We start from the raw sequence: 17,786 nt of genomic DNA, 5'->3' as shown, positions 1-17,786 counted from the left end.
TGCCTGGGGGCTGTTGACACGCAACTTCAACGCCTTCCTCTTCCTTCTTTCACTGCTTTGTTTTCAAACTGGGCTTGGACTGGCCAGCCCACCCAACAGAGGATGCCTTCAAAGAGAGGAGTGTGAAAGGGCGCATGGGCAGCCTGTCTCGAAGAGAGATCTACCGGTATATAAATGATGAATAATAAGGAGAGCAATAAGTGTAACATATGCTGAAACCAATTGATGGCAGTGTCTCCAGATGAACAGGTCAAATAGCATCATGAACTGTAACTCACCTCCTGCTAGCAATTTCGTTGTGGTTCTTACCAGTACTTCCAGATAAGATAAACAACCAGTCCTGCCTCCACACCTGCATTTTTTATTCTTTGCCAGGCTAAGCTTGCATTTTTAACTCTTTGCCAGGCTAAGGAAGCTTCCCAACTCTTTCCCACCATCTCAAACCAATCCCAAGTTCACCCACCTGTTACTCAGAAACTATTACTGATAAACAACCACTTTTATTACAGACTTCTGACGTACAACGTGCTTTTCAGAACATTAATATCAGGAAGGCAGCTGGACCGGATGGAATCACGGGACGAGTTGTTAGGGACTGTGCTGCAGAATTAGCTGGTGTATTTACGGACATCTTTAATCTATCCTTGTTGCAGGGTTCTGTCCCTACCTGCCTGAAGACATCGATAATAGTGCCAGTCCCTAAGCAGTCAGTGGTGGTATCTCTCAATGACTACAGACCAATAGCCTTAACATCTATCGTTATGAAATGTTTTGAGAGATTGGTGCTGGATTATATTAAGGCTGGTCTTCCATCCACTCTAGACCCGTTCCAGTTTGCATACAGAAGTAATAGATCTACTGATGATGCTATCTCTATTGCTGTTCATACTGTACTGAGTCATCTAGAACAACAGGGAACCTACGCAAGGCTGTTGTTCGTGGATTATAGTTCTGCTTTTAATACAATTTTACCAGACAGGTTATTTTTTAAAATGACCAATCTGGGTATACATCAGAAGATCTGTTTGTGGGTAAGGAATTTCCTGATAGGCCGCAGACAGTGAGAATGGGATCTTACTATTCTTCTACCCTAGTATTAAGCACAGGAGCTCCTCAGGGATGTGTGTTAAGCCCCTTTCTTTATTCCCTGTACACATGTGATTGCACCCCACTGTATAATTCCAACACAATCATCAAATTTGCGGATGATACAACAGTGGTGGGGCTCATTAGCGAGAATGATGAGTCTGCTTATAGGAAAGAAGTACAGGGGTTAATTCAATGGTGTAAAGAAAATAATCTTATGCTTAACACCAAAAAAACCAAAGAACTTATAATTGACTTTAGAAGAAAGAAAAGTGTATTTTTACCATTGCACATAAATGGCGAGGAGGTGGAGAGGGTTGGCAGTTTTAAATACCTGGGCATTTACATCTCCGAGGACCTCTCATGGACTGTAAATATTAATATGGCTGTGAGGAAGGTGCAGGGGAGGTTGTATTTCCTGAGAATGCTCAGGGGATTGAATCTATCTCAGCACCTACTCCTGTCCTATTATCACAGTACCATTGAGAGTGTCTTAACCTATAGTATACTATCGTGGTATGGGAGCAGCTCTGTAACGGATAAAAAAGCTTTACAGAGAATAATTAAAATTGCCCAGAATGTTATTGGGCTCCAACTACCAACCCTGGACGAGATCTTCACGTCTCGCTGTTTGAAGAAGTCACACAACATCCTGAGAGATCCCACCCATCCTGCTCACAACCTTTTTGAACTGTTGCCTTCGGGCAGAAGATACAGGATAATGAAAACTCGAACCACACGCCTTCTGAATAGTTTCTATCCAAGAGCTTTGATTGCACTTAATAATGATCTCAGGGTCAGTAGTAAGTAATAGTAAGCAGTGAGTAGTAAGGAATGAGACAGGCTTTTAGGTTATGCTATGCTTTTAATAGGTTATGTTATACTCTGGATTATGTTATGTTTTAATAGATTATGTTTTAATAAGGATGAGAGTGTTGGAGATATGTGCAAATGTGTATGGTAAATCCGGTCTTTGGGTGTCTGATTTTCGTTGTTGTGTATATTGTGTATATACGGACAATGACAATAAATAAATCTAAATCTAAATCTAAATCTAAATACTTGTGCCTCTACTTGAGTATCTCACCATCCTTAATGCTTTTCTCTTGGATGGTGACCTGTGAGACACTTGAAATTGTTCCCTTAATTCTATAGGTAGGAAATTGAGGCCAGCAGAAAACACTATCTGGCGTATATTATAGATCCATGAGCCTAATACAGTTGCAAACATACATCTCCCCACCAGACCATTCACGTTTCTCCATGCCAAAGTTACCATAGCTTTAATGGTGGGTTATATCTCAACCTAAGCATAGAAAATTTGACACTGGAGCTAGCAGGTAAGAGCATTAGCAACTTTTTTTTACAAAGAGAAAAGAGAGGCCTGGATCAGGTGGGAGCCTAGTAAGGCTTGGAATGCAAAATGAATGAATGAATGAATGAAACAAAATAGAGAATTCTTTCCAGTAGCACCTTAGAGACCAACTGAGTTTGTTCTTGGTATGAGCTTTCGTGTGCATGCACATGAAAGCTCATACCAAGAACAAACTCAGTTGGTCTCTAAGGTGCTACTGGAAAGAATTCTCTATTTTGTTTCGACTATGGCAGACCAACACGGCTACCCACCTGTAACTGAATGAATGAACGAAGAGTATTTTCTTTGTAATGATGCATTACTGAATAGCAAAACAAAAAACAAACAACCCCCCCCCTAAAAATCTAAAAAGGCAGCCATGCCAAGTCACAGCCTCCACTGCAGATTCCAATCTGCCCTTTCATCTCCATGTTTCCTTAACTGTCATGGCTGAATGACAGCCAGCCTCCACCCAAAGCCACCACGGGGCTAGTCCTTGCTTCTGACTTTCTCCTGCTGCCCAGTGCCTGAGGATAACCTGAGCAGGGGCTCTGCAAGCCAGCAAGGGGAGGCGGCTGTGGTGCATCTTAGGATTCCTCCATGTAATCTTCCACCAAGGAGCCATTCGGATAGAAACTGCACTTGCGGTCACCTGGCTCTCATGTCTGCCTGATGTCCGTTTCTGTAGACAGCTTTATCTTCCTCAGGCTCTCTTTGACGAGGATGAACTCAGGCCGGCCATCTTGCTCGCCCTTCAAGACCAGCTCCCTTTCATACTGTAAAGGAGGGGAAATGTTCAACATCTTTTCATTGGTTCTAGCCAGAGAGACAATTCTGCACAAACATGAGGCTGCAGCCTATTGCAAAACCAAACGCCCCTACTGTTTGATTAAAATGAAAGTCTTACACTCATTACTGAGCTTCACTGACAGTGGATTTAGCAACAATTTTGATAGGACTGAAAATGCTTGAGGGAGGCATTGCTCACCATGGTTAACACACACACACACACACACAAACACACACACACCCCTTTTGTCCCATTGTCACTCCTTTTTTTTTTTTGCATTTTCAAAAACAGAGCATATTTAATTCCCTCCCCTCCCCCTGTCCCACTTACAACTTTGTACCAAATACAGCATGTATAAATATACCATATGACTTCCCTTCCGCCCTTTTCCTAGTTCCTTTGCATCTTTTTAATCATCCAATTCGTTATCTATTCAAATACTCTATTTCAACTCTGCTGGATTTACTCGAGACCTGCTAAACTATGTTTTTGCTTATACTGGTTCTTAAAATATTCAGTAAACATTGTCCATTCCTCCTTGTCTTCGTTTTTTCTTAGCCTGTTCGTCAGACCAGGCTGTTCAGCATATTCGAATGTTTTTCACTGCCTTTCTTCCTTATTGGGTACTATACTTGCTCTCCACCTTTGTGTGTCCCATGGTCACTTCTGATTAAAACTGATTTGGTATGTTTTTGAAACAGTAAAAACACAGCAATATCTGCTTACCAGAAGGGAAGAGGTGCTTGGAGGACAGGGTCTGCGTAATATCAAAACTGTGTGTGTGTTTGGGCCTGGAAGAAGAACTGGCTATCTTTACCTCTCAAGTTGAACGATGGAGAAGGAACTGAGAGAGGAGGTGCTGGTCACACCTGAGCAGAAGGCTGCCACAAGGAAGAAGGGTACTATACAATGTAGATACTACACCCCCTAATAATCCTGGGAACTGTAGTTTAAGGGTGCTGGGAATTGTAGCTCTGTGAGGGGTAAAGTGGATTCTTTGTGATTAGATGCTGTTTTTGCTAGGAAGACAAATGAGCCTTGATGAGCTGGGTGTGTGTTAGGGATTAATAATATGGACTGAACATGGTAGGATGAAGGTGGTTATAAGACAAACTTGATGTTGTGATACATCCAGAAAAGCTAACTGGGGAGCAGATGGTAAAGACCTGGTCAAGCTTCTGCTGTCGTTTTCTCAGCTCTTCTTCCAAATCTGTCAAGGGCTTTTGGATTTCTTCCTGCTGCTTCAGCTGCTTGATTCTTCTGGCTTCTAGAACTCTCTGAAGCTCGGGCTTGTGTTCTGGAAGGATCCCCCTACAGAAAGGACAACACAGCACGAAAGCAGAAGTTTATGGGTCTTTCTTCTCTTCCACAATGCCTCTTATTCCACTCCACCCTCCTTCATCCCATTGACTTTCACCAGATTCCATGATAACCCAGGGTTCTCCTCACAAAATAAGTTAACTGTATTATGTTTGGGCACGTGCTTAGCTTATCAGACCTATGAAGAACTAAATATATGGGCTCTGTAAGAATTGGACTGTTATTTTCCAAGCCCTCCTCCTCCAGTGCCCAGTCAAGTTGATTGGGAATCCCAAGGTGGTTTCTCTCCTGTGTATTGGGCAAAAATCCCTTTCTTATTTGGCTCAGTGGACATCCCTAGTCGCCATACTGGATGCTAGGATTTAGGTGCTTTTGAGAGATATCTCATGGGCCCACACCCAACAGAGATTGTGCTACTTATTTTATTTACACTTGGTGTCCTGCAGGATTCTTTCCCCGGATTTTGCAGGTAGAACAGGTGTGCCAAGCCAACTCCCTTGAAGAACTGTGTACATCCCATCTGTTTAAAGCACCCCCTCCAAAGGATAATAAGGAGCTGTAGTTTACCCATCACAGAGCTACACTTCCTAGCACTCAAACTACAGCTCCCATGATTCTTTTGGGGAAGTCATATGCCTTAAATGTGCTTTAAACACAGGGCTGGCCACCCATGAGACAAGGTGAGGCCACCACCTTGGGCAGCAGGATTCAGAAGGACAGCCAATTGGGCATCCAAGGAATGCATCACTTGCTGCTGCTGCGGTAGCAGCGATGCCTATGGCATGCTCCTTGGAGGCTAGATCTGCCTCCTCCTCAGCAGCCCCTCCCCAAGCCGCCTCTTTGCAAATAGGAGGCATTACTGGTCTCCATCCACCGCTAGGGAGGAAATGGTGGGGGCTGTCCTCTTAGGGGTGCCAATGCCATATTTTGAAGAGCAAAAAAGAGGACACATTTGCAGACTTCTACTTATAACTATGGATCGCTATGATGACTCTACCCATGAAAAAAGAGGACGCGTCCTGAAAAAAGAGGACATATGGCAACCCTCTGGGATCTCCTGGGTTCTGCACCACCCTGGTATGATTCAGAGCAGCCCCTGCCCTCTGGCAGCCTTTGATTCTCACGCCAACGGTCATGTAAGATTGATTTGATTCCCCGCCTTGTTCCCAATGTAAATCTTCACTCAACTTTTCTTCCCTGGCCAGGGAGGTATCATTCACCTCAGGTTCCAATGCATGGTTTAAATGCATAGTATGTTCTCTGTTCATAGCTTTAGTGCCTAAACTACTGCAGTTCCTGGATTAAAGACACTCTCACCTCCTTTGAGTGAAAATCAGTTCCCGGTGCAACTCCCGATGGTACTTGGACTCCCTCACTGGGTTTGGCAGTTTCTTAGGCTCAATGAGGCTCCTGTGGCTTTCAGATGCCTGGTAGGTGCCATGCTCAAAGCTTCTGCTGTCTCCTTCTGGAACATAATGGCATGGCAACAGTTTTGAAGCCTTCTTCAAAAAATTCATTACAAATTTTCCTCTCGGCTTTCATACTGTAAAGTGGCTACAAAGCTGTTCAGCATCAATTTGCTGAAAGTACCGGTATTTTTAACCTGCTCTTCTTTAAGGATTCCAGAGTGGTGTAAAGTAGGACCTGATGTCACGGAGAGTAATTCTCTCTTCCCCTCTGAATCCCTGGCCTCACCCACTGAAGATGGGGGAGTCTGACCCCCAGGGTCATAACACCCTGAAGCTGCTCCCTCTCTGGTCCGTGGGTGGGGCTAGGTTGGTCTTCCCATTGCTACGATGTTTTCTTGAACTACATTGTCCCCTAACTATTCCAGTAGTGAACTGTGGAAAGATCTCTAAATGTTAATGAAATGGCTTGGATAGGCATATCATAGTGCAGATCTTCCTCAATACCTGGGGCTTACTCAATGACTTGGTTGAAAACGAGGCATTTCACATGCAGTTGAAGTGTGGGCTTGAATGCACTTCCATTTCTGAGATCCTTTAAGACAGGGTTGGCATTGTAATGCAACTGACACATCAGGTCAGTCACAGATGGTCCATCAAGACTTCTGTTATGTTAAGTCTTCCACACAGATTATTATTATACAAATGCACCCCCATGTGGCGAAACCACAAATTCCACCACTGAACATCTCAGTACCTGAAATCTATGGTTACTACCTCTTTCTTCACCACTCCGGGGCGCATTTATACCATTATTTAACCATGAAAACCTTGATAAACTGTGTATAACTCCATTAAAAAATTACCATGTGAATGACATTTAAAATACAAATTTTTATGTGGGTTTTTAAAAAGTTTCACAAGGTGATGGAAAAGCTGGACAGAATGGGCTTATGAATGAACACATGCAATACTGGCAAGGACCTGGAAGAGAATCATCCAGCACTCCCTACCTCTAACAACACAGTTTCCCCCCTACCAGCACAGAGCTTTCAGCAACAAGAAGCTAAATAAAGGGGCACACTTAATTTGATCATATGCAGACACCCTTTAGAACCCAAAAGAGTACTTGGGGCAAGTTCCAATAGTCACAGGCTGAATAGACGGCATCCTTCTATGCATAATACAACAGACGTTTGCTGCTATGGCCAATTAATACACTCAGTGAGTAAGAGGAACACAATCCCCATTTTTCCATCTCTCTAAAGGTGAGTCCCCCAAGTCGCAATGCTTGCACAGTTTCTCCCCATATTTATAACCATTTCCCCTGCTTTTTGCAGACAGCTGGCCCCCACCCATGTATAAAGGTAAACGCCACATGCACATGCCACATGCACTGCACTGCCCACTTTTATCTTTGGCCACACCCACCACTGGCATGCACTCCCCACATAAGAGATTGTAGCCCTTGGATTGAAGAGGGCACCCCCCCCCACCCTGCTGTAAAATACTCTTACCTGGGTTCAGGCTGCTCTTCTGAGTTCTGTATTCACCCTGGAACAGAAAAGGCAGCATTTCAAAAAGCAATGGATCAACAAACGCTTGCACTTCTGCTTTCACCACACTTGCGTCCCAGGGGTATAGTGCTCACCTGGTTTGGTTTCCTTTGAAAGGAGATCATGGGAGGCTTACGGCATTTTGTAATATTGCAGTTTGTTTACAAATATGCAAGTGGAGGCGAACAGCTGAAACACTCCAGCAGCACACTCCACTGCCTGATGCTCAACCTCCAGCTCTTACACTGGCCAATGCATGAAGGTTTTATACCAAAGGCTCTGTGAAAAATAAGGCTCTTTGCCAATGTTACTAAAGTGTTGTGAAATTAGCAGGTGAAAGGAGCCAGACAGAATAAAATGCAGACCATATTTTGGACAGACACTATAACATACCTTCATGCACGTCCAACAGGTAGATCGTGATCTACCGGTAGATCACTGGACGTCTGAGGTCAATCACTAGCTCAACGTTTTTGCCCTTCACCCCCTCCCCAAAACAGGGCTTTCCTTCCTAACAAAGCTCAACAACTCTGACCTGAACTCCCCATAAGAGGGTAGATCACCGCCAGTTTATAACACTTGTGAGTAGATTGCAGTCTCTTGGGAGTTGGCCACCCCTGCAAGTCTAGCTAAACCCAAAATCATTAGAATAACCCTCGTAATCACCTGCCTGCCTTCTATTGGAAAGGAATCTAGATACTACAGTTCGCTTCTGGCTCTGGAATACCCAGCTGCCACCCACAGACCGACCTTCCTTTGCAAATCAAGCTTTTCCACCATCCACAGTGCTAATAGGCTGCCTTACGTCTGATGCCTGTGCATTTTCCTAACCCCATGTTACTTTCTGCATGACATTCATTTGCCCAACTCTTCTATTTTGCCCTGACCATTCACACAGGATCATCTCAACCTGATGAAGCTATTCTGGATCCCTCGGTCTCTCTGTGCAGCTTTGAAAGATTAGGTTTACCATCTCCGATGAGATTTCCCTTTTAAGCCACTGCTGATTAGCCTGTCATCTGTCAGGCTCAGGTTTGTGGCTGCCTCATCCAAAGTAAACAATGCAAGACTATTATAATGGCATAGATGCCAGCAGGCCTCCCCTGCCTATTCCCAGGCATTTAATGGACACAGCGAAAAGACTAACAACACATGGGGGGGGGCATTATACAAGAGCGTACTGAGCTTCTGCACAGGCATCCTCATTACTTTCCCCCTGCATGGTCTTAAAGGTAAAGGTACCCCCTGACCGTTAGGTCCAGTCACGGACGACTCTGGGGTTGCGGCGCTCATCTCGCTCTATAGGCCGAGGAAGCCAGCGTTTGTTCGCAGACAGATTCCAGGTCATGTGGCCAGCATGACTAAGCCGTTTCTGGTAAACCAGAGCAGCGCCCAGAAACGCCGTTTACCTTCCCACCGAAGCGGTACCTATTTATCTACTTGCACTTTGACGTGCTTTCGAACTGCTAGGTTGGAAGTAGCAGGGACTGAGCAACGGGAGCTCAGCCCGTCGCTGGGATTCAAACCGCCAACCTTCTGATCGGCAAGCCCTAGGCTCAGTGGTTTAGACCACAGCACCGCCCACATCCCTTTCTGCATGGTCTTACAGAGGAGCCAATGAGTGCTGCTGTTAATGTACCTGCACATAGACTTCCAGCAGGTCAGACAAAACCAACATCTGTTTCTTCTACATCCTAATCATATGGAGCTGAGGGCAAAGCAGAGCATCCCTAGCACATATCCATGGCCCTACCAATACATTTTGCTGCCTGAGGGAAAGGATATGATAAAACACACAATCTCCCCACCACATAGTCCACCATAGAAAAGCTGACCAGACAGGCAGTCAAATCTTACTTCAACACTTGTGGTGAGGCAGTGTCCACCATTGAAACTGAGGACAACAGGCTAGCTCAGAGCATGCTCTGTCCTCCAAAACCTTGCTGCTGTCTGTTCAGTCACTGCCCTGTCTGATACCCATTTGCTGCCTGTTCTGACAAAGGATGCCTCAGCATCAGTCATGTGTGCCAAGAAATGCATTCACATTCATAGTGCCTACCGGGGTGTGTAGCCTGGGCTGGCTGCTTCTCTTCCTGCTTGTTAGGTCAAGGATCTGCACTGGGAGATCACTAGGTGAGACTGCTGGCCACTGCCAGGGTGTCACTTCAGGAGGATGGGATAAATGGCTAGGGGGTTCAGGAGCAATGGGGGTGGAGCAGCTGCATTCACTACCTGAGACAGCTGCTTCCCTCCACCTAATCATAGGCTTCGCCCTGCCTGATCCTTACATGTTTAAATCTCCAAAGACAAACAACACATTTGCTAGAGCAACAGATTGAATGCATCATTCAGGGGAAAGACAAACATTCCTGTTAGGGATTTCTTAGATGCCAAGTTTCAGCAGTTATGCTTAAAGAGTGGCATGTGCTGCTCCCCTTCACCTGATGTGGCTCTTTCCCTGGAAAACTAGCTCAGCTGCTTTAAAGTTGTCCTCAAAACCATCATCTCCATGCCTATGAAGTTCAGGAACATAAATGCAGTTTCATCAGTATTCCTTCTGCCTTTGGACCCAATCTCTCCCCTTTTATTAGATTTGAAATGTTGATCAGTGTTGCTTTGCTCTGCGCCGATTAAAAGCTCATCTATACAGTTGTTTAATGTGGATAATGTGCCCTCATTAATTCTCCATTTTCCATATGACGTTTTCCTTCCCACACTTTCCCCTCCCTTGATCTGGATTTTCTGTTACCCTCTCCTTTTCAGAGCATTCCTATGAGCAAATCCAGTTTTTTTGGGGGGGGAAACATGTGGGAAGGCAGTGATACAGAGATCGGAGATTGGTCATATGGATGGTGGAGAATTCATGGAGGTACAGGAAACTTACTACCCACATTAAGCGACAGTTTGAGCAAACCCTAAGAAAGACAAAGTTTCATCGTGCTTCAGCTGAAGTGTGAACAAACCATCTCTAAAAGTAGCCTTTCTGGCAGATCTACCTTATCCCTTTCAATTAGGATTTTGGTTAGGTGGCTGTGGAGAGGAAAGGGGATAGGTTCAGTGGATCAATGAAAGAGTGAAAATGATGACTAGACATAGAAGCAGGATTAAGTATAATCTAGGAGTTTATCTCTGCAGGAGGTTGTTTTGCGGGGGCAAGAACTGTTTCTTTCACCTGTATGTCACAGGATAGGTCTGAGACAGTTACAGGTAGGTAGCTGTGTTGGTCTGCTGTAGTCAAAACAACAACAAAAAAAAATTCCTTCCAGTAGCACCTTAGAGACCAACTAAGTTTGTTCTTGGTATGAACTTTCGTGTGCATGCACACTTCTTCAGATAATTGTCTGACACAATTACTTTTTGCACCATAACAGCCCTGTGTTGAAGAGAGGTCACTGTCACCAGAGGATTAACACAAAGCATGTGCATGACACTATGTCCATCTGCACTGTCGGTGAACAACAGTTCCCATCTTTTGCACTCCTGAGAAACATGACAGCACCATTTTCTAGTGTGTGAGATGCCATATCGTCTACATAGTCCAGATGTAATGGAGGGTTTAGTCTTTCTGTGAGTGGCATAACAATTGAACAATACGTCTATTCCCTATCTTGGCTTTTCAGTAAATGTAAGAGAAATGTGTGGTTCAGTGCTAGGGGAGGGTAGAGGTAAAGGACCCCTGAATGGTTATAGTCCTGTCAAAGGCGACTATAAGATACAGCACTCATGAGAAGGAGATACAGGAGACAGAGGAGGAGAGGAAATATAAAAAGAAATTGCTTCTGAGGCAGAAGTAGCTTTGTTGGTGCTCACATTTTTTTTAAAATGCCTTTGCTCCCACACTGTATGACACCAGTGGGGGGAGTTGTTGTTGTTGCTTAGTCATTTAGTCGTGTCTGACTCTTCGTGACCCCATGGACCAGAGCACGCCAGGCACTCCTGTCTTCCACTGCCTCCCGCAGTTTGGTCAGACTCATGTTGGTAGCTTCGAGAACACTGTCCAACCATCTCTGTCCTCTGTCGTCCCCTTCTCCTTGTGCCCCCCATCTTTCCCAACATCAGGGTCTTTTCCAGGGAGTCTTCTCTTCTCTTCCAGTGAGCACTCCGGGCTGATTTCCTTCAGAATGGATAGGTTTGGTCTTCTTGCAGTCCATGGGTCCAAGAGTCTCCTCCAGCACCATAATTCAAAAGCATCAATTATTTGGTGATCAGCCTTCTTTATGGTCCAGTTCTCACTTCTGGGGAAACCATAGCTTTAACTATACAGACCTTTGTCGGCAAGGTGTTGTCTCTGCTTTTTAAGATGCTGTCTAGGTTTGTCATTGCTTTTCTCCCAAGAAGCAGGGGAGTACTTAGCCCCTAAAGAAGCTCTAATAGTGAAATGGTGCAGCTATAGGAAGTACAGACTGCCCTGTACCCCATACGGTGCCTGTTCCATCCCCAGTGGTCAAGGAACATTCAATGGCCAGGCTGGGTGGCTGCTGTTCATGGAATAGAAGGGATGGCATCTTGTCCTTCACTTCAGGAAGCAAAATGACTTGGGCCAGCCCTGAGGTCTAATATATACAGTATATTGTTCATTTAAGATTTAAATTATTATACTTAATTAATCATTCATACTACACAAAGCCCACCCACTCATCAGTTTAGAAGCAGTCAAGATGAAACGATTAAGACCAAATAAAAAGGTCATATGGTATTTCTAAGAAAAGCTCAGGGTTAAGCTTCCAAGAGCCCCCAGCAGAAGAATATTCCACAGTTGTCAGCCATCAGAAACACCTCTGCCTCTCGAGAGATTGCCGTATTGCCATGCTTTTGTTGTCATAATAGACTTAGTTCAAAGACTGCATACGCAACAGAACGTGACCGACTGATCAAAAAGATCTCATCATGATGTCAGGGATATGACAGACACAGGCTTCATCCCCTTTGTCAGATCATCAACAAGAAAGCTACTCACCCGTTTTGACTGGGAGGCCCCCATGGCGCTGACTGGAGGAAGCTTTTCCCTCCTCACTTTCCTTTCCTTTAAAGCTGTGGAACGTTGTCTCTGAAGTAGTTACTGTGCCAGAACAGTTTAGCACTGGGCTTCACTTTCTTCTAGAAAAACACCTGTGAACTAAGTCCTCCTGTTGATTTTCTTGGCAGTGGAGACGGTAATGTGATTGTGGATGGGCCCTGCTTCTTTTAGCAGGCTCTTCACAAAACCTATTAAAGCTCTTAGACTAATCCCTGGGTGTGTTGTTGCATGTAAAAAAAAAAAAAAAAGGAGGGGGGCAGGTGTCATGTGACATGTTCTTTTAAGAACCTTTGGCTGATTAAGCAGAGGATGTCATTTTCCAAGTCTGGAACGCTGAAACATTTCCTAGGGTATCAACAAGGTTCAGCAGAGAATGGATTATTGAAATATGCACCCTTTAGATTATTACAAATCAGATCAAGTTGTTTGGGCTAACATCTTAACAGAGCAATCCTAAACACCAATTATATTGCTGGGTCTGATGATTTGCTATTACTGCTTATAGCTCAGCTGAGAAAGGGGAGCACACATGGGTAGAAAATACCAAATTGGTGGAAACATGGCAGACATGCCCATAGCATCTCTAGAAGCTTCACCAGTGCTGCTGCTGCCAATGCCCACCTGCTGCCCTCATACAGTGGCAGCCAATTAGCTCACTACGGACGTGACGCCAGTGCAGGAATTTTTTGTTCATGCCATTTATGAAGATTACATTCTGTTACACTGCATTTTGTGATTCTGTACCCGTGTATGAAAAATTGCCATTCCTATATGAATCCAGCATCTTTGGAATTCTGGAACTGCCTCCAGTATCTTTTCAACAAATAAAATTCTCAATAAAGGGAGGATGGGGAAGCAGCTTGTATAACCCACATATATTTTTTTATAGCACAATCCTATACACATCCACTCAAAAGTCACAGTAAGGCTGTAACCTTATTCACAACGGGACTTCCTTCTGAGTTCTGGACATTCCATTAGTAGTTTTGTGCATGTGGTATCATAGCAGTGTGACTAGAGATTAGAATGCTACTGCTACAGCACTATTTTTAGTGTTGTATGGTGGGGGAGGGGGCAGGGGGGAGGTGTCTGCTTGCCATTTCCCTACCAGATGAGCCTTCTGTTTTGGCCAGATGGCTTAAATTGGAGATGCGCAATTACCGGTACCCATCCCTCTAAGTGAAAGCATAATTTCTATTGTGTCCATTATCCCTTCTCTTCTTTCTCCCACTAGTATTTGCCCTACCCATAGAACCTCTATGAGGAAAAGGTTTCACATGCTCTGAGCCCTTTACGCTACTCCATGAAGATAAGAAAGCAGCCTTGCCTAGTAAAAAAAAAAAAAACCCATAAAAAATCAATCTTGGAATGATGTGGATCCCTATTGACCTCTTTTATGCACTGTATCTTCATACAAGTAAGCAGTGGATTTGGGGGATGAGGCTGACTGGATGGTTGAGATTGTTCTGAATCTTTGGAACTCCCTACCTATTGATATTGAAGCTGACACACTATATTGCTTTAGACACCTGCTGAAAATGTTTATATTCCAGCAAGCCTACCCAGACATTATTGTGTGTGTGTCCTGATTTTATGTTTTTATTAGTAATTACTTTATATTATTCTTACACACTGCTTAATTTTTTTAATTAAGTAGTTTTATATTTTTTAAGTATCCCACCCTTTTATGATGGTCTATTACCGTAATAAAGATTTGTATTTTATTGTAGGTGGTTTATATATTTTTTTGTTTTTGTTTTAATTATATGTGAGTATTGAGTAGCATTGCAGTCTGTTAGCTTATTTCATTCGTACCCTGTTTCTCCTAAAATAAGACATAGCCATAAAATAAGCCATAGCAGGATTTCTATGCATTTGCGAAATATAAGCCGTTCCCCAAAAATAAGCCATACCCCGAAAATAAGCCATAGTGATGCGGCACCTCCCATTAAAACAGCCTGGGGAGGCATGGCTATGCAGCGTACCGATGCGACACGGTTAAAATAAGACATCCCCTGAAAATAAGCTATACTGTGTTTTTTTTGAGCGAAAAAAATATATAAGACGGTGTCTTATTTTAGGATTTTATTTAGTGCTGGATTAGGTGACAGCTCTTGGAAGTACAGTATAAGCCCCTGTCTGAGGGACGATTATAATGCACGGTAACTGTAACTCCTACTCCTCTATCTATAATATGGAGATAAGTAACACTGGACTACATGGAAGGGTTGTTGTAAGCGTCGCTCCCCGCATTAGCTATGAGAAAATTATAACAATATTGAACAGTTTATTTTTCTGCTACTACAGAATCATCTGCAGGGCGATTAAGAAAAAAAAGCTAGAAGAAAGGTGAGCCCGCCCCATTCACATGTTCGCATCCCACAAGAAGACCGAGCAGATGTCTTCGTTGCCACTGTGAAACAAAAGACAGCATGAAATCCGGTCGCGAGACCCGCCGCTGACAAGCCAGGGCGCTCTCGAAACAAATCGACCAGCCGTCCTTCTGCTAGTGCTGCCTTCACGCCCCGACACAAGCACCCGCCTTTCTAGGAAGAGGCGAACCATAGAGAGCGCTCCATCGCCGGAGCTCTATTGGCGGCACTGAAAGTTCCGGTGCCGCGCTGGCCGTTCGTTCATTCTGGGCGATGCGGTGACGAGACCTGGTCTGGGCCTTGCGGGTTTCTGTCATGGCTAACGGTGAGACGGGTGGGGTGGGGAGTTGCCTAAGCGTGGGCTGCCCCACAAGGTGACCCTGCGCCTTGTTCCTACTCCCTGACTAACTGCCACCCCCACCTTCCAGAGCGGGGCGGCGCCCTCGGGGCAAGGGCCAGAGGCTGGCCTGGGGGCTTCTTCGCTAGACCTCTCCCCACCCCCGCTGCCCGCCACCCTTAAGAGTCGGGAGGCCCTGACTCGAGACGGCCTCTCTCTGTCTCTCCCCTTGCAGTGTATTCGCTGGACGGGCTGCTGGTATTCGGGTTGCTCTTCGTGTGCACCTGCGCCTACTTCCGGAAGGTGCCTCGGCTGAAAGTCTGGCTGCTCTCGGAAAAAAGGGGCGTCTGGGGGGTATTCTACAAAGGTAAGCCTCTCGCTCTCAGCCCCAGGGGTCAACGGGGAGGGAAGGTGGGAGGGCGAAATGGGTGGGAACAAGTCTGGGCAGCCTTCACAAACTGTCAGGAGAGGAGGAAGTTCTTTGCCTATTTCATGCCATAAAATGTATATACACCATTGGATTGTTAAACAAACAAACAAACCTTCAAGGAAATGTTCCTGAAGGTTGGTAGAATAGAGTTAAGCTTAGGAAGCCTCTGCATTGTGACTTGGGACGCATCACAACAGGCTTGTTTATGTGATCGGTTGCTTCAGAGAGAGTGGATTAGTTGATTGGTTCTATGGTGAGTTTTGATAGCTTTTTTTGAGGGGTGTGGGGAACCACTTGTTCCTAGGATCTCTAGGTTACAACAAGACAAGTGCAATCTTGGTTCTCAGCTTCATTCTTTTAATTGCTTAACAGCAAACAAAACTGTTACAGTTGCTGTAAAAAAATACTAACTTCAGTAGAACAGAACTTAGTAAGTGGTAAGCAGCAAGTACTCAGTGAGGTAGAACTTCTTATTGTTCAATTCAGACAGAATTTGCATTCCCCACCCCACCCCTGAATCATTACTAATATGGTCACTGGGCAATTACTTGGGGAATTTGGATTTCCCGCATAGTTGAGTTTGATGCCCTTGCTTTAGTTTATGTGGTAATAAAGACGATCTAGTGCTTATGCTTACCGGTAATTCTCACAAAAATTTGAGGAAGTAATGTGTTACAACTTGTAAACGTCTCTTTGTTTTCCAGCGGCAGTGATTGGTACTAGACTCCATGCAGCAGTGGCAATATCCTGCATTGTAATGGCTTTTTATGTCCTCTTTATAAAATGAATCTCAGCGCTTCAGATGGACAGTGTTGTTTGAATGAAGATGCTAAAGAAGGCATATCTCTTTTGCTTCAGAGGACAAAATATCTCTTAGAGGAACTGACAAAGAACCCTGCACAGATGTCAAGGGGAAATTCTTCTATGACCAAGCCTTTTTTGAGACCAAGGGAGTGGCTTTTATAACAGCAACCATCCTCTGTGCTTCTAGTAAGCTTGAACATGATCAACAAAGATTGTTTTATGTGCAGATTCTTAAAATCAACATTACAATCTGCACAAGGAAAACCATCAAAAGTTTGTGGCAAATGGAAGTGAATAATGTGTTTCCTAAGTCTGGTACAGTATAGAGGGGGGAAGGATTTGCATTCCTGGTGTTTTAAAGGGAATTGCTCTAAATTCCAAAAATGTAATAATGAACAGCAAAGTACAGATGTGGATTTTTGCTTTCATTGGCTTTTCTCTTTTATTAATGCACTTTTAAGATTGGAGGATAAAGCTATCATAAAATTAGTAACTGGATATGGTAAACTAGCTAGTAATAGAGTAAAATCTTTGCACAGTTCAGAGAAGTGTTTATGCACTTTTTACCCTTGAAGGAAAAAAACAATCTGAATCACAAAGGAAATAAAATGGCTAAAATAAAAGGAAAGAATGGCTGAAATGCTGTAAGTTGTGTGGCACACAATTAACAATCGCCAACAATTCAAACATACCCAGTTTTTGGATGTTACTGTGTAGGAGAAAGCAATAGGGACATATGCTGTTACAGAAGTTAATGTTAAATGTTTAAATTACATTTAAAGATCGTAACTTGTATATTTTGGAAAGTGTATAGACTTTAAAGGTGAAAGATTTATGTTTGCTTTCTTTTAATGATACCCTTCTATGTTCTTTTTTCTTCTTCTCTGTCCTTATTTGAATTGTCCTCCTTTTTAACCTTGTCCTTACATTATTGAGGTCATCATCTAGAGTAGAAGCAGCTATGGTAGAAGCAGCAAAAGTGCATGTTTTATTTTAAGTTTTCAATGTTGAAAACACTTGATGGACAGAAATTCACAAGTAACTTCAGGACTGGGGCTTTATTTTTTTTAATCCATAGTTTGTATAAAACTGAAAAGGCAAGTTTGTATGTCATCACAGACAGGGACTGTCTCTTACTGCATTTTTATAAATTGGCAAGAAGTACACTGGAGCCCTAACTGGGCCTTTGGGTATTTCAGAAGTATGTGTGTGAATAAACCTGCCTTATTTTTCTTCCCCATACTTTGTATCTAATAGCCTCTTGACATTTTATTTCTTATTTTCATGGGTGGGAACTGAAGGAATATGAATGAA

The 17,786-nt window shown here is 43.8% G+C and overlaps 2 protein-coding genes across 2 annotated transcripts; one reads left to right on the top strand and one right to left on the bottom strand.

Moving 5' to 3' along the window:
• Positions 1 to 2,796: 2,796 nt before the first annotated feature.
• Positions 2,797 to 12,780, bottom strand: LOC117048545 (protein FAM107B-like). Its single transcript, XM_033152504.1, has 5 exons — positions 12,470 to 12,780; positions 7,474 to 7,510; positions 5,868 to 6,015; positions 4,397 to 4,541; positions 2,797 to 3,216 (listed from the first exon to the last, which is right to left on the bottom strand). Exons 1-5 carry the CDS (start codon positions 12,491 to 12,493, stop codon positions 3,100 to 3,102), a joined length of 471 nt encoding a protein of 156 aa, XP_033008395.1. The 5' UTR covers positions 12,494 to 12,780; the 3' UTR covers positions 2,797 to 3,099.
• A 2,296-nt stretch (positions 12,781 to 15,076) lies between these two features.
• Positions 15,077 to 17,714, top strand: TMEM167B (transmembrane protein 167B). The gene is made up of 3 exons (XM_033152503.1): positions 15,077 to 15,226; positions 15,474 to 15,605; positions 16,373 to 17,714. Exons 1-3 carry the CDS (start codon positions 15,217 to 15,219, stop codon positions 16,453 to 16,455), a joined length of 225 nt encoding a protein of 74 aa, XP_033008394.1. The 5' UTR covers positions 15,077 to 15,216; the 3' UTR covers positions 16,456 to 17,714.
• The last annotated feature ends 72 nt before the right edge of the window (positions 17,715 to 17,786 follow it).

Source organism: Lacerta agilis, chromosome 6 (assembly GCF_009819535.1).
Source record: "Lacerta agilis isolate rLacAgi1 chromosome 6, rLacAgi1.pri, whole genome shotgun sequence".
Lineage (NCBI taxonomy): Eukaryota > Metazoa > Chordata > Lepidosauria > Squamata > Lacertidae > Lacerta > Lacerta agilis.
This window is presented reverse-complemented; position numbering and strand designations above follow the sequence as displayed.

Coding starts and splice junctions, on each gene's coding strand:
- TMEM167B (XM_033152503.1), top strand. Junction 15,606..16,372: donor CTGGGGGGTATTCTACAAAG/GTAAGCCTCTCG, acceptor TTTGTTTTCCAG/CGGCAGTGATTGGTACTAGA.
- LOC117048545 (XM_033152504.1), bottom strand. CDS start 12,493: ATGGGGGCCTCCCAGTCAAAACGG. Junction 7,511..12,469: donor GGGCCTCCCAGTCAAAACGG/GTGAGTAGCTTT, acceptor TTTCTGTTCCAG/GGTGAATACAGAACTCAGAA. Junction 3,217..4,396: donor GACAGCAGAAGCTTGACCAG/GTCTTTACCATC, acceptor CCTCCTTTACAG/TATGAAAGGGAGCTGGTCTT.